The sequence below is a fragment of the Zalophus californianus genome, chromosome 15, assembly GCF_009762305.2.
Source record: "Zalophus californianus isolate mZalCal1 chromosome 15, mZalCal1.pri.v2, whole genome shotgun sequence".
Taxonomy (NCBI): domain Eukaryota; kingdom Metazoa; phylum Chordata; class Mammalia; order Carnivora; family Otariidae; genus Zalophus; species Zalophus californianus.
This window is the reverse complement of record NC_045609.1, coordinates 21,463,212-21,479,800: the sequence shown is the minus strand read 5'-3', so window position 1 is coordinate 21,479,800 and position 16,589 is coordinate 21,463,212. Positions and strand designations below refer to the sequence as shown.

The window sequence follows — 16,589 nt, the reverse complement described above, 5'->3', positions numbered from 1 at the left end:
TGATATAGCTCTATTTTTATTTATCTTATTCCATTCTTTTTTTGTTTCTAAGTAGGCTCCATGCTCAATGTGGGGCTTGAACTCATGACCCCGAGATCAAGAGTTGTACAGTCTATTGATTGAGCCAGCCCAGGGCTGCTATCCTATTCCATTCTTTTTTTTTTTTTTTTAAGATTTTATTTACTTATTTGTCAGAGAGAGAAAGAGAGAGAGAGAGCATGATCAGGGGGAGCAGCAGGCAGAGGGAGAAGCAGGCTCCTTGCTGAGCAAGGAGCCCAGTGTGGGACTCGATCCAAGGACCCTGGGATCATGACCTCAGCTGAAGGCAGATGTTTAACCAACTGAGCCACCCAGGCATCTGTATCTTATTCCATTCTTATTTTACCTCTTGAATATGACCATTCTTATTTTTCTGTCAATTATGGAAAGTTCTTAGCCATTATCACTTTAAATATTGCCTCCATTCTTCCACTTTGTTCTCTAATTTCTGAATACCTATTAGATGTATCTTGAACCTTGCTCTTCTATCCTCGCTCTTCTATCTCTGTATATCTCTGTGCTGCATTCTAATTTCCTCAGATCTATCTTCTACTTTGCTAATTCTCTCTTTAGCTGTATCCAATCTGCTAATTAATTTACTCCTCGCGGGTTTTTACAATTATTCACTTAATGAAGTGAAAAAACTGCTCTGCTGGCAGTTTAGGTGTTCCTAATTGGAAGAAGAATGCTAATAGAATAAAAATAATGATTAGATAAGGCCCTTCCATGTTGGTGTTGGAAGAGGACAGAAAGAAAGATACTCTGAAGCAATAAAAATAACTAATTAATTATTTTTATCTCACTCTTGAGTATATGAGTGACTACTGCTTCTTTCCAAATGATAACTCTAGCCCTGCTTTCTGACTCCTGCTTCTTAGATAAAAATTACCAAGATACTCAATTACCAAATTTCCTCCACTTTTTGACAATATCTAATTCAGAACTGACCCTTGCCTTCTTAAACCTTGCTTAGAATCACCTGTTTCAAGCACAAATCCTGTAATAAACCCCTCCCACAATTTCTGTGGTGTCCATTCTCCTTTGTTGCAGCAAGCTAGATAAAGCCAGCTTTTGTGGCTGCAGGTGTGTTCCTGGTCTTTGGTTAATTGATTTTAGCCTACTATATATTTTAAGCTCCAAATATTTTCTCTGGTTGTTTTGTAATTTGGACTGTTCTGTTTTCAAGTCTGTTTGTGTTTTTTCTATCTTATGCTTTCTATTCCTTCTTTTATGGCTTTTATTTTAAACATACTTAATTTTATCCAATCCAATTCTCTCCAACACTTGTCTTAACTGAAATTCTAGGGATACCATCCTTCCTGTTCTTTACTGTTTGTTAATTTTTATTTGTGAGGGATTATTTCTCTGTGTGTTTTATAATTTCCAATTGTAATTCCATTTTCATTTTGAGACTGCTTCCAGAGTAAAGTTTTGCTTGTTTCTTTCAGGTACACTAGAAATACTACCATCTTTATGCCAAATATTTTTTGTCAGTTTAATTTCTTGGTCAGATTTTACATAGAGCGCAAACACGCTTTTTAAGTATGTTTGATGAGATTTGACAAATGTATACATTTGTGTAACCACTACCACAGTGAAACTATAGAACACTTCCATCACCCAGAAAGTTCCCAAACCAACCCTACTTTTAAGATACTATGTCAGATTGGGGATTTTTGGACCATGTAGGTAGTATGAAGTTTATATGTGAAATCCCTAACTCCATGATAGCTTTTCCAAAGAGATCTTTTTTTTTTTTAAACTCTAAATCCAGTTTAAGGCAAACAATCTTCCTTGTTGTCTTCCTGTATGCAGGTAGGAAAACTTTCAGTGTGGTGTGGCTTTTTGACTGTCTGGCATTTTGCAGGTTCCTTAGTTACACCTTCCTGCCTTGTATGGCCCCAAGTCCTCAAATTCTGTCCTTGATAGGCATTAAACTCATGATCAACAAACCCCACAACACTGTTGCTCCAGTTTCAGCTGCTACTGTGGTTTATAGTGCCTCACTCCTCCCCTTTTTTGATTTATACATTTTGTTTAAGTGGAAGATACATAGAGTAAAGTACATAGATCATAAACATATAGCTCAATATCTTTTCACAAGTGAATGTACCTATGTAACAACCTGGAAAAAGAAAAAGAACATTATTAGAAATCTTCCAGTACCCTTTCCAAACACTATCTCTTCCCAAAGAGCATCATAATTCTGATGTCTAACCTCATAGATTAATTTTGTCTATTTTTGAACTTTATATAAATGCAATCATACAGTATATACTCTTTTTTGTCTGGCTTCCTTTGCTTACTAATATGTTTGCAAGGTTCACTCATGCTGTTTCATGTAGCTGTAGTTTGCTCATTCATGTTGCTGTATATTATTCATTGCATGAATATAACAGGATTTATATTGTAGGTGAACATTTGGGTTGTTTCTAATTTTCCTCTTTGCCTTGGAGCCTGGGATTCCCTTTACTTTCTTTCAAGTTCTGCTGTGTATTTAGTACCAGTTTAAATAGCATTTCTTGGTCAGTAGTTCAGTATGTTTTCTGTCAAGAAAAATTTTAGGTTTTGTAGGTTGCTAAATCTCCAGACATGTAAGTCGTATGTTTTCATTTTTTATTTTTGAAATTCTTGATTCTCATCTAATTTACTTTAGCTGATGACATATTTCTTTTGTCTGCCGTTTGTAGAGATGGTTTTGATTCCTTTGAACCAATAATGAGTGAACACAAACAGGAGGATAGAGATGAGATATGTAATTCATCTTGTAGTCATGACCTTTTGCCAGGGTGGGATGCTGGATATGCAGGACTAGTTTGACATCAGTATGCATAAGATATTGAAAAAACATGTTAAAGAAATGGGGTGGTTGAAGATAAGCATAGTAGGAAGTGTGGATATATTTCAATAAGCAAGACATATTTCAATATCAACTACTTTTCAAGAAAATGATAACACCATAGTGGCCCATTCTTCTGTGATTCTATCCAAATTCCAGCACTCTGTGATAACCAGCTCATACTGGCTTATTCAGATTCTTTTCAAAACTGTAACAATGGATCTTGCAACAACCCACCAAATCCATTCAGAGTTTGAATGAAATCACTAGTATGTGACATTAGTGTGACATTAGATATGTACAGCAATTTATTTATAGCCATAAAAAAACAAACAAAACTTCCCTCTGATTTATGGCATTATTTTAATTTTACTGTTGGAAGGTTCAAAGCCATAGAGTAAATCAGCTGCCCAAAGAGCATTAGACAAAGAAAGATTGTGATGTTGTGCCTTATAATTAGACTATAAGGTATTCTTTTCCTTTGTTGTCATATTTTGCAGCTTGAATTTAGGGCAAAGGTAAATTTCATTACTTCTCCCATGGAAGCCATTATCTAAATATGTCTCTTCTTCCTCCAGGCAGCACACACTGCTACCTTTTCTTCTGATTCATTTCCCCTAGAAAACTGAGAAAGAGTTTTATAATGATATTATTAGTTTTGTAACTAGTGTTTTTCTTTCTTTTCTTTCTTTCTTTCTTTCTTTCTCTCTTTCTCTCTTTCTCTCTTTCTCTCTTTCTCTCTTTCTTTCTTTCTTTCTTTTTCTTTTAAAGATTTTATTGATTAATTTGACAGAGAGAGACAGCTAGAGAGGGAACAAAGCAGGGGGAGTGGGAGAAGCAGGCTCCCAGCCAAGCAGGGAGCCTGATGCGGGGCTCGATCTCAGGATCCTGGGATCATGAGCCGAGTCGAAGGCAGACGCTTAAGCCTGAGCCCCCCAGGCGCCCCTTGTAACTAGTGTTTCTATTGTAATGCTACTACTGAACCAATGTTGTGATAAATGGTCTGTTTATAAGGGGAATCACTTTTACAAGAAGTAGAAAATTAGACACGCTTCTGCTTTGCAATAACAATAAAAACCACAGTGAAAAAAAATTTTCCCCAGTTTATTCCCATCTGTATCAGCAGGGAAGCTTTAGAAGATGGCTTTCCCCCAAAGTCTTCTAAGCACAATTACTGCCTACAAATACCACGTCAAAATGCAGTTTTCCTCCAGATCCTATTCAAGACCAACACATTTTTAGGTTTCCTGTAACGTGGGCCCTTTAAGAAAGTCAGGCGCTTTAAACCCCACCCCCCTGCTGACTTGAAGGAGTCAGTCCGTCTTTCTCAGGTAGTTGGTGATAAAGCTGAGAGCCAACTTGCCCCTTGCTCTGCCTGGAAGGAATGTTTCTGTTGCAATAAGCTCTAAAAGTGTAAGCTTTAAGATACTATGGGATAGGAACAATAGAAACTTGTGAAGTATGGAAGCCAGACCCGCTCTAAGATTCTATCACGGCGCTGAATAAAGCGGAAAGAATGCTGTTAAATCTGAGTTTCTCCCTGTGGTGCTGCTCCCTGCTAGCTTTACTCTTCCATTTCACCTAGCAAGTGAGTTTTCCAGAAGCCGTTTCTACTTTAACGAGATGCTTGTCTCATGTACCAGATCCCCGAAAAGAAAAGTCAGGGAGAGAAATAAGTTTCAATGAAAATTACACTGTATCACTTCTAACAATTCACATTGGCTATATGTTTCTGAAGAGCAAAACCAATTCTTTGTTTGTTTGTTTGTTTCCTGCCACACCAACAGTGATTAAGTTCATAAGTCCTTTAGGGCTAAAAAATAACTAGGAGAAATTTGGGGGTTAATTGCTGTTGGCATTTCTCAGCTGTCTGCTGGAAGCAGCCATCTTGGTAAAAGATGATGTCATTTGGAACACTTGGAGTTTTAGTTTATTCCGAGATACCAGTTTCCACTGGCCACTGAATGACACTTTAATGACAGTTTAATCATTAGATCAAATTTAGGTTTAAAGATAACAGAAGAGTGGGACTATAAATCATTAAATCCACCTCTTTATCCTTCCTGACACATTATAAACGTTTCCAAAAGTTCACAGCAATAGAAAATTTTCACACTTTTTTCTCCCCGCACCCTCCCTCCCCCATTTTCTGTTTCCAAGTGTTTGTTCTTTCCTTGACTAAGCTCAGATAATAACTAGTCTGGTCAGTTTCACTTTCCAATTTTTATACATAAGTGAAAGCTGTTTTGTTTCAACAGTTTAAAGGTGTTTAGAATCATCTCACCTGCTGGGCGGATTTCCTGCAAGCTTTTCTTTGGGAGGGAAGAGGAGGAATCAAAGTTTCGATTTCGAATTTCTTATACTTCAAAACTAGAACCCTGAATTAGATCACATTAGATTAATTAATGTTTTATTTTTAACCTATTAAAAGTTTTCTAGGAGTGGGCAAGATGATCGTAAATAAGGGTGATGGTTACCCGTATTCCCACTTTAATCATCATTTGTATAGCATAATGCCATGTCTGCAGTTACTTTGGAAACCTGGCACTTAAAAGGATGGGTTTTAATCCATTGAAAGTGTTTCTTTTTTTCTTCTTGGCTTAGGTAAATGTTAGTGTCTCAATCCCATTGCGTGACACATCCTGGCACTGTTCTCAAGATGCAAAGAGAAAAAGAAAAAGTTGCACCTTGTTTAAACAATTGAGCGCAGTATGGTTTATGAGATTATTAGGAGGAGGAGTAAAGAGAGCGCAGCGTCGCTTCCGCAAATTCTTTCTTAACGAGGTTAACCTGTGGCTGCTGTTTCACCCCACTCGGCTCCTGGAGGGGGAACTTTCTGTTCTCTTTGCGCTATCCTAGGCTTCCCGGTTAAGCTCACCGAGAAGATAAAACCGAAAGGGCTGCGTCTATGTTTGAAACAGACAGAGGGAGACAGGAGCACACGCAGTCGGCGGAAGATGGGGCCACGGCTCGGCCAGGGCTGGATGCGGGAGCCGGCGTGACCTTTCCACGTGTCCCCAGCACCTGCAAGGCTAGCGGGGCACTGGGTTTCTTTTTCCCGGGAGCCGGCGCGAGCCCGGAAGAGGCTGGGCGGCCGGGGGCTTAGGTCGGGGGGCCAGGAGGCCCTCCCTCGGAACACGTGCGGTCGGTGCGCAGCTGGTGCGGAGGCTGGCCTGGCCTTCCTGCACTGGCGTGTCTCTGGACCGCGGGCCGGCACCGGGAGGCGGGCCGCGGCGGCCGCGGCGGCGGCGGCGGGCGGGTCCCGGAGCTCTCGGCCAGCTTTGTAGGGCGGCCTAGCGAGCGCGCCAGGCCCGGCTGGAGCGAGCCCCAGTGCAGTACTGCCCGAGCCCGGGCGGGGTCTCTGTTCTCTGGCAGAGGAGGTCCCTTGGCAGCGGGAAGCTCCCTCTCTTTCTCTCGCCGCCGCTCGGAGTCTGCGCCCTGCTGCCAGGCGCCCAGCTCCGCGCTCCTCTGTGCTCGCCCGGCGCCCACTCATTCGCAGCCCAGCCTTCGCCGCCGCTGCCGCCTCCCTGCTCCTCCTCCTCCTCCTCCTTTCCCCAGCCCGCCGCGGCCATGGCGGACAGCGCCAGCGAGAGCGACACGGACGGGGCGGGGGGCAACAGCAGCAGCTCGGCCGCCATGCAGTCGTCCTGCTCATCGACCTCGGGCGGCGGCGGCGGCGGCAGCGGCGGGGGAGGTGGCGGCGGTGGGAAGTCGGGGGGCATTGTCATCTCGCCGTTCCGCCTGGAGGAGCTTACCAACCGCCTGGCCTCGCTGCAGCAGGAGAACAAGGTGCTGAAGATCGAGCTAGAGACCTACAAACTCAAGTGCAAGGCGCTGCAGGAGGAAAACCGCGACCTGCGCAAAGCCAGCGTGACCATCGTGAGTGCCCCCCGGGGGCGCGCCGTGGCGCCGACCTCCGCCCGCCTCCGGGAGAGGCTGCACCTGGACCGGGCAGCCCCCGAACTCCCCGAGGCTCCCGGGAACCCGCAGCAAGCACACTCTCTGCCAAGAACTGCTGGTCCCCGGGGGGTCGGGGAGAGGGAGGTGTTCCTCCGGGGACACGCGAGTCTGGCCTCCCCTGAGGGTCAGGCTCCTCGCGGGGTGTGGGAGAAAGCTGCTGGACCACCACCCACGTTTCCTTTTAGCCTCTGGGGAGGAGGCCTCTCCCGGGCAGTGCTGGAGGCTGGTGGCGTGGCTTGGGGGGGGGGGGGGGGCGGGGTGGGACTTTTTTCAGTCCTAGCATGCCTAAGGGGTGCGTCCAGAATCTGGGGATCCCTAGGCTGTGGGAGAGGGAGGAGCTCGGAGTCAGTTCCAGGGGCCTGGCTTGGGGTACTGGGGGGTTGCATAGCTGGGCTGGGCACTTCGCTGGCATCTGGACGGCGCTAGCTTGATCGCCCGGGGAGGGGGCGGGAGAGAGTGGCTGGGAATCCGGGAAGTGGAGTTTTCTGGCCAGGATTGAGAGGGAAGGGCGGGTACCGGAGCTGATGCTCCCACCTCCGTTGGAAGTCCTTTCCTTGGGGTTGGGGTGCGGGGTGGCAGCAGCAATATACAGCCGGGCGAATGCAGCATCTCATACTAGCCTGGACAGAGTGAAGGGTATGAAGCTTGGACAGGCTCAAACCGTGGTGAAGGGTATCGACTGACTCCTTTTCTCTTGCCGAACGAGGTGTGTTTGCTTCATTGGTGGTGGAGTGCCTAGGGGTATTTTGCCTCTGAGTCTAGAGTCTTGATGAGAGAATAGGCTGTCTGTTCTGTTTCCACCTAGCCCCCCAGGCTCCCCCGAAGACAGTTAAGATTAGGTGTTGTAGTCTCCTTCCTAGTGTTGCAGGCGATTAGAAAGGCCACTCTAGCCGTGATGAGGCGAAACATAACAGGCAAAAGTACACCGTGTGCTCTCACCTAATATCTCTGCCAGCTAGCCACATCATTAACATGCAGAATCCCTATACAGACAACTCTATTCAGATCAAAACAGTTTCCCAGCCAGGAGCAGAGAAGAAAATGTCAAGAAATCAAGGGGATAAATTACCATAGTTGCTGCACAATAGCTGATTAGACTGAACCTTCAGTTGGAGAAAAAGGCATGAATTTGGGAATGGATCAAAGATGACAGTCTGGAAATGAAATGGGGGCAAGTTTAGGATGCCCCTGTGCCAGAAAAAGTCTTCAGCGGAGGAGTGAGTGTGTATGTGTGAGTGGGTGTGTATGCTCCCCAGTGCTAGCTCATACATGGGACCTGGATGGCATTCTGAATTTGCTTAGGAAGCAGATTTCCACCAAAGTTTCAGTGTAATTGGCAGCCTAAATAGAAATTGATTGTAGAAAGACACTTTGCATGCTCAAATCCAGTCCTGGTGAATGGAATTGGAGCAACATTCACGCCTTTCCAGACTGTCAAGTTCTTGAAGTGCCCTTTCGGTAGGAAGGGGGAGGAATTTGCAGAGGCAGGCACTTCCAAGCCTCCTCTGTAGCTTTCTTGGCCCAGAGAGATGTCTCTGCTGAGTGGGGGTTTGAGAAGAGGGGGAAGTTGGTGGAAGCAGTTTATTTAAGGTTTGAGTTAGTAAATGAGAGCTTTCGTCTTTTGGAGAATGTGAACCACGGAACGTAGTAAAACTTTATGAAACAGAATCCCTAGCCTCTTGCATACAGTGAGCAATTCAGGCTGTTGTTTTTGTTTGTTCCGGAGAGGATTAGGGGGTGGAGGTACTATGAAAGGGTATCTGTTTGATACTTGACCATATTATAAGGTCTGTAAATTGTACACAAACACGTTGGCTTTCCACGGACAAACATGTTCATTCCTGGTGTATAAGATCAGAGACCTTCTGAACACTTGGTTTGAAGAGAGTGTAAGGTGGTGGCTTTATTTCTTAGCACTTACCCTCAGCTAAAACTGACATCCAACCAAATATACGTTGTGAAGTGTTCTGTGACCTTACTGAGTGGAGTTTTAAAATTGTTTTAGATGACAGCCTTCAAGTACCAAAAGCCGCTCAGTTCTTCTTTAATCTCTGATTCATATATTTAGGTAGACAAATAAAAATGCCTGTGGTTTACCTGGTTCCCTAGGACTTGGCAGGTGTTACTAAAGCAAACGCAGAGAAGAGATTCCTTTAAGCTTTTGAGAGTTTCGTTAACTGATCTGAGACCCAGATTGTGTTGAAGTGGTTTTGACCTCTCCGGTGTGTAATTTGGGAGGAGAAATGTATGTGACTACATGAAATGGGTTTGTGGGTGTAAGGGGTCCATTGAACAACACCGTATTGTAATTTATGTCAAGGTTAAGCTACACAACCCATGACAACTCTAACTTAAACATAGCCCTTGTTAGTAGCTGCCTAGAAAGTTTGTGATAAGGCTTGTATTCAATTAAATGAAGGCCTTGCTAGATTTTTCACTATTTTAGTTAATTTGAAGGGAAGATGGCAGCATAATCCTATTACTTGCCTTCCTGCCTTTTATTATTTCCTCTACATATAATGTTAACTTTCATGTTCTTGAGCATTAAAGATGATTATTGATGTCTTTCCTTTCCCCTGAACATGTTCAGAAAGATACATTGCTCATTAGCCACACCATGGAGGAGAGGTACCCTCTCAATCTCTCTCTCTTTTTAAACAGTTTATTTTTCGGAGCAGTTTTATGTTTGCAGCAAAATTGAAGGAAAGGTGCAGAGATTTCTCATATAGTCCCTGTCCTTCTTCCCACCCCCCATTATCAACATTATCCTCCAGAGTGGTACATTTGTTAGAACTGATGAGCCAACTTTGACACATCGTAATCACCCAAGTCCATAGTTTACATTAGGGTTCACTCTTGCTGTTTGTACATTCTGTGGATTTACCATTATAGCATCATACAGAGTAGACCAAGTGCCTTAAAAATCCTCTGTGCCCTGCCTTTTTATCGCTCCCTAACCTGGCAACCACTTATCTTTTTTACTGTCTTCATAGTTATCCATTAACCTACCGAAGGACTGGTTACTTCCAACTTTTGGCATTTTTTGAATAGAGCTGCAACGAACATCTGTGTGCAGGGTTTTGTGTGGACAAAAGATTTCTGCTCCTTTGGGTAAACACCAAGGAGAGCAATTACTGGATTATATGGAAAGAGTATTTTTAATTTTGTTAAGAAACTTCCAGATTGTCTTTCCAAAGTGGCTGTACCGTTTTGCATTCCTGCCAGCAATGAATGAGAGTTCCTGTTGCTCCACATCTTTGCTAGCACTTGGTGTTGTCAGTCTTTTGGATTTTGGCCATTCTCATAGGTGTGTAGTGATACCTCAGTGTTGTGCCCTCTTTTTTTTTTAAGATTATTTATTTTAGAGAGAATGTGTAAGTGGGGGGAGGGGTGGAGAGAGAGAGAATATCCTTAAGCAGACTCCCCGCTGAGTGTGGAGCCCGATGCAGGGCTTGATCCCAGAACCCTGAGACGGTGATCTGAGCGAAATCAAGATTTGGCCACTTAACTGACTGAGCCAACCTGGTGCTCCCCCCCCCCCCCACCTCCATGTCCTCTCTTAAAATCCAGTACAAAGGCTAATAGAACTCGTAACCGTGGTCATTTCTGTCTGTTTTGGTATATAACTGCTTATTTGGATCAAACTATCCATTTAATAAAGGACTGGTTTCATGGGTCTGTTCTCAGCATATGTATGATAGAGGTAAGCATTATCTACAGGGAAGAATCCTCTGTATGAGGCCTTTCATCCATGTGTCTAAGTGCCTGGAGCATCTGGGAGTTACAAGCTTGGCCCTAAGGTGTTTTACTTGGGGCTGAGGGGTGGAATGGAATGTTTTGAATGATTATCCAGTTTCTCCGAGTAAATCAGCAACCAGGATGCTGATTATAGATCATAATTTCTTCTTTGGAGTGGAGAAAATAAACAAAAAACAAATGCTCAGTAACTCTGTTGAGCAGCTTTTAGATGTAAGGTTAGATCTATCAGCTTGTGTTATGGGTGAAAATGTAATTGGAGATGATCTGATTCATTGTAGTGAGTGGTGTCTAGGGATGGTGGTCCCTGAGCAGATGAGGAAATGCATTACTGGGCAGTCACTGGATGGCTTCACAGCTGTAGACCGGTTAGTTGCTGGGCTTCTCAGAGTATAAGCAGAGCTTCACACCTGGCATGGCTAGTTCTCTAAGGTGTGTGCTTTTCCTAGACCAGTTCAGACCTTCAGCATGTGTCTGGTTTGAAAATAAAGGCCTGAAATAAGTCACTAGTATTTAAGGATCTTTCTCTAACTAGAAAATTAGTACTTTATTATAGACAGGGAAATACATAAATAAAAAGGCATTTTGAGGCTATAGTAGAAAAACAGGTTGGAATGTCATGATTAGAAAACCTGGCGATTTTAAACATCAACAGTGTAATGGTCTCATTAACCAATAAAAGCCACCATATAGTAAATGTTGTGGATTTGGGATTATTTACTCTGGAAGCCTAATACACTATTTTCCATTTTTAAGACTTCATTTTGGCAGACCCTGAAGCTGTCGGATTGACATTGCCCTTGTAAAGAGGTGTGGTGTGTGTCATTTTTTTTTTTCTGTTAAAATTTTTTCCCCTTAGATTCTTAATGGAAACACCCAACTTGAGACACAACTTGAGACACAACTTAGAGAAATGTATGACCTCACGGTTAGGTCTAATTGTACACAAGTTCAGGCTTCTTAAAAAGGCTATAATGTTAGATTTCTTCTGCAGTTAAAGTTCTTCATGTTCATAGGTCCCCTCTGTGTGTTTCATATAATGTATTTGTATTTGATTAAAGAAACATCATTAGAGGAGATTATGTCAGTCTTTTGTGGTGTTCTCCTTATTTGTTTTGCTGGGGATGAGGAATAGTTCAGAGAATCACCAGTTCCTGGTTTGTGGTGACTCTTGTTCAAGACCAGAGACTGGCCTACAGCAAAAACCTGAAATAGTCATTGCTTATTTAAAAACTTTCAATGGCGCCCTATTACCCTCTGGATCCAGGTTGACTTTCTTTCTTTCTTTTTTATTTTTTTAAAGATTTTATTTATTCATTTGAGACACAGAGATAGAGCATGAGCAGGGGGCAGAGGGAGAGGGAGAAGCAGACTCCCCGCTGAGCCAGGAGCCAGATGTGGGGCTTTATCCCAGGATGCTGGGATCATGACCTGAGCCGAAGGCAGACGCTTAACCATCTGAGCCACCCAGGTGCCCCCCAGGTCGACTTGCTGGTCGTTTGCCAGGCTCTGCCTGGTCTGGCCCCTTTGTGCTTCACAGATGTACCCCTCATGTTCATACCCCTCGCATTTTTGAAGCTCTCACTTGGTTGAACTGCTAGTTTCTGGAATTTTAATAGGTTTCTTTGACTCCTCTAGGATGTACTTCCTGTCCTTAGTCTTATTCCTTACTCCTCCCTTCCTTTCTACCTCATAAATCCAAGGAGACTAGACTGCCTTTTCCACCCCCACCCCGGTGTGCACTGGCATTGCCTCTTTGCCAGCCACACAGTGGATCATGTGCCCATTCATATGGTCCCACGGGACCCATCGGTCACTCCTTGCACATCCGCATCACATAGGCCTTCCGCAGCAGATGCATACATTCCTTTCAGGGGCAGAATTTGCTTTGTTTACTCTGCTTCCTCAGTGCCTGGCATGTGGTAGATACTCAAGGGTATGTTGGCTTGACTGTGGAGGCATTGGGTGGTGGAGTTTTTCGGGATTGTTTTTGTGTTTAACTGGGTGAGGGGGCCCATACTTGGTCTCCTGACCAAGTGCTAATAGGGCCGCTCTCCTGCATGTGCCCTGAACAACAGCAAACACCATTTTCTCCCTGGTTGGTTAAGCAGAGGACTAGATGGGTGAATGGATACACTGTATACTTTGGGGGACTACTACCATCAACCTGCGTCCCAAGCTCTTGCCTTCTAACCATGGGTGATGTAGGCTACCTTGTAGCATATATCTAGGTGTTCATGATACATTTTACTTCTGAAAGGGGACAAAGTGTCTTTAGGTTCACCTTTCCAAGGATTTTTGAGCCAGGTTTTTAGGGGAAAAAGTGGCTCTGTGGGAAGTGTCAGATTTACCACTTCAGTTTCAGTGATGGTGACAGATCACTCCAGTGCTTCTTACAACTTTTGTTAATGTGAAAATGCCCCCCAGCTGCCTCTGGGAAGCAGCTTCAGGCTGTCACGCATCTATGTAGGTACCAGTCACCTGGAGCTCTAGTTGGGGAGGTATCTGCAAACAGGATTGGGAGGCTTACTGAATCCTTGTGGATGCCCACGTGTGGCTTACAGAGTGGAGTTTCGGGGGTTAATAATAGTGTCACACACAGTGTGCTTGCATTCTTTTTTTCTTAAATCATTCCTTGCAGTGATAATTGCATTGACACCTAGAAATGCTAATCTGAGCTTTTTAAACCACAGCCAGGCTGAACGAGGAAGAACAGCCCTCTTTCTCCCTCCCAAACTTCTATCCTCAGTGGGTAGGAGTTGCTTTTTGTTTTCAATCACAGTACAGCTGCTTTTAGATAGATTGAATTATTGTCAAAGGTGGTGAAGTAAATATTCACAGTTCAGTATGTTCTTGCTTAGTGGTGGTTGGTTGAAACTTTCTTGACAGGGAAACTAATGCTCTGGAAAATGTTTCTAATTGTCAGGATCTCGGTGGGGTGTTCACTTGCAGACTCTTCCTTCCCCAGTGCTGTCAAATTTTCTTCTATTGCTGTCAGGTTTACAGCTATGAATTTTATTCCAGTGCTCATTCCAGTAAATTACAAGTATCACTTTGTGGAAGCGTTCTTTTTTAGGGAGAAGAATGCTCAAAGGGGTTAATAGATTTATGGTTATTTAGAAATAACTCACCCCCTTACTTACTGTTGGTCTCTAGATTTGATGTATGGGGTGCAGTTTAGTGATTAAAGTTCTTTATAAAATTTTTTAAAAAAATATTTATTAGAGCACGAGTGGGGGGAGGTGGGGAGCAAGGGAGAAGCAGACTCCCCGCTGAGCAGGGAGCCCTATGCGGATGTGGGGCTGGATCCCAGGACCCAGGATCATGACCTGAGCTGAAGGCAGACGCTTAACCTGCTGAGCTACCCAGGCACCCGGTTTTATAATACTCGTTTAATGATGGTAAATTTTCTGTGATTTCTTTCCCTCCTCAGTAAGGCACAAAATGGCATGTGATGAATACAGCCTGAAATAGGCACCATTCCACCTACAAGTACTTATGAACGAACAGCCTACTGTGTGTCTGTACTCTGAAATATCCAGAAGGAATGTAAGGGCTTCTTTAGCAGCCAGCCAAGGATTGCACTTGACTTTCATCCAGCTTGGCTCTGGTTTGGTGCTGTAGGGAATTCAGAGCAGAGGGAATGGTCCTTCTTCCCTTTCCAGCACTTTCCAGTCCAGAGAGTTGGGAAGTGCAGAAATCACCTGCATGCAGGTGGAAGCAAGAAAGGAAGTTCTGCAGACTCTTGTTTGGGTTCCAGGGAGGGCTGTGTTACCCTCTCTGTTTTGAGTACCTTTAAGAGAAATGATGTGTCATATTCACTCACAGTTTAATTAGCCTGTAGTTTATTTTGTAAGGCAGAGAGATGGGGAGAGCTGTTGCTCAATTTGTCTGTGTCGAGGTGGCACCGGGAGGCTTTTTGTTTGTTTTTAATTTTCTTTTTTATGTGGTGATGATTGAAAAGAAATGTCATTGATGTTTTAATTTCATAATTTGCATCTGCCTGTAGATCGAAATTATCTAGGTGGTTTTGCCTCTATTCCTGTTACACCCAGAGGCCCACCCACGTTCCTTTCATGGAATATTGTTGGACGGATCAAATTTCCTAAGTCTTTAATCCAGAGCTTTGTGAAAGTAAAGACTTCGTACATTAAAGTTAATTAGAGATACTAGTTTATGGGCAATTCCAAATTCCAGTTTTTTAAAAAAGCAGTGTTGATTGATGGGATAATCTTCCACGCATCTGTTCCAGATCAGACCAGCCTCCTGTGGGTGCCAGGTGTGTGTCTAGAGTGATCTGGTTAATACCCTCCAGGTCATCTCAGGGCACTTTGGATCAAATGAGGCCACTTGGTACTGAGGAGCAGAGCTCGGATGTTCAGCCACACGTTGGTCATGAGTCAAAAAAGTTTTCCATAGAAGGAAAGAGGAAAGTGAAAGAATGAAAACATGGAGTATGCACGAGCTAAAGGAAGTTCTTAGAAATCTAGTACCTGCACTAGATTAAACATGGCATGCGTTGCTCTCCTAAGCAGAGTCTTTTTTGTGCTATCGGCATTTTTGAGGTTGAGTTAGGAAGGCTAAAATAGTCTTAAGAAAAATAATTTATTTGGTGTTTAATTATAGAAGGAGCTTCTCGACTTGTGACATTATTTGTATGTAAGTGGTGAGGTTTTTTTTTTCCTGTTATCCTAATATACCAACTCAAATAATAACTTCTATTCTGTTGAGTTATTTATTTATTTTTTTGGTCTTCACTAGACAGGCCTTAATTTATCTAAACAAAGACATTTGCTGAGAGTCAAAACATTGTGTCTCTGCTTCATTTAGTAGCTCCTGATTATAGAAACACTAAAATTTGAGGTGGAAAAAAAAATTGGCTAGATGATTTTAACATCTTTGTTAACCAAAGAGTACAATTTAAATATATATGCCATAAAGTAGAGGCTTGGACTTTTTCGGGTACAAATCACTAACTGCTAATGTGCCATTTCTTTTGTAAAGTATATTAATTATTTCACATCATTTTGAACCTTGAATGCGTGTAGGCTTTTTTTTTTTTTTTAAAGATTTTATTTATTTATTTACATGAGAGAGAGAGAGCATAAGCAGGGGTGGGGGGTGGAGAGGGAGAAGCAGGCTCCCCACTGAGCAGGGAGTCCGGCGCTGGGGCTTGATCCCAGGACCCTGAGATCATGACCTAAACCAAAGTCAGACGTCCAACTGACTGAGCCACCCAGGCGCCCCTGTAGCCTTATTATTATTATTATTATTTTTTAAAGATTTCATTTATTTATTTGACAGAGAGAGAGCAGGAACACAAGTAGGGGGAGTGGGAGAGGGAGAAGCAGGTTCCCCACTGAGCAGGGAGCCCGATGAGGGGCTCGATCCCAGGACCCTAGGATCATGACCTGAGCCGAAGACAGACGCTTAACCGACTGAGCTACCCAGGCGCCCCAACTTGTAGCCTTATTATTGAGAAATATCTTAGGTATCTGGTGAAGAGGGCCAGTGACTTTTTCTGTGTGATTTAAAAAAAAAAAAAGGTAAAATATGTACAACATTAAGTTACCAATTTAACCATTTTTAAGTGCACGGTTCAGTGGCATTAAGTACATTCACACTATTCTGCTGCCGTCGCCACCACCCATCTCCAGAACTTTATTATTATCCCAAACAGAAACGGTCTCTGCACAGTTACTAAATAGTAGCTCCGTTTTCCCTTACCTCCAGCCTCTGATAAGCTCTATTCTTGGTGACTTAAAAACTTTTTTTTTTTTAAGGAAAAAATGTGGTCTGATCCACAAAAGCAGCTAGCTGGGTTTTTGTGGTCCTAATGTTGAAGTTATGAATTTGGTCCTAAAAACATATTTTTTAAAAATATTTATTTATTTTAGATAGAGAGCATGAGTGAGGATGGATTGCAGAAGGAGAGAATCCTGAAGCAGACTCCCCACTGAGCACAGAGGGGCCAGAGGTGGGGGTGGGGCTCTAT

The 16,589-nt window shown here is 43.3% G+C and overlaps 2 protein-coding genes across 2 annotated transcripts in view; one reads left to right on the top strand and one right to left on the bottom strand.

Moving 5' to 3' along the window:
• Nucleotides 1-3,414: 3,414 nt before the first annotated feature.
• LOC118356331 lies at nt 3,415-6,392 on the bottom strand. Its single transcript, XM_035724277.1, has 2 exons — nt 5,163-6,392; nt 3,415-3,503 (listed from the first exon to the last, which is right to left on the bottom strand). The coding sequence occupies exon 1, from the start codon at nt 6,369-6,371 to the stop codon at nt 5,664-5,666; it is 708 nt and encodes a 235-aa protein (XP_035580170.1). The 5' UTR covers nt 6,372-6,392; the 3' UTR covers nt 3,415-3,503; nt 5,163-5,663.
• The window catches only part of CCDC6 (coiled-coil domain containing 6), a 118,793-nt gene continuing 108,520 nt past the window's right edge, over nt 6,317-16,589 (top strand). The window contains exon 1 of the mRNA XM_027596449.2: nt 6,317-6,757. Within this exon, the coding sequence (XP_027452250.1) occupies nt 6,449-6,757 (309 nt within the window). The 5' untranslated portion in view covers nt 6,317-6,448. The remainder of the gene's footprint in view (nt 6,758-16,589) is intronic.

Bases quoted from the DNA above. Each gene is read 5' to 3' on its own strand.
- LOC118356331 (XM_035724277.1), bottom strand. From the start codon at position 6,371: ATGAGTGGGCGCCGGGCGAGCACAGAGGAGCGCGGAGCTGGGCGCCTG.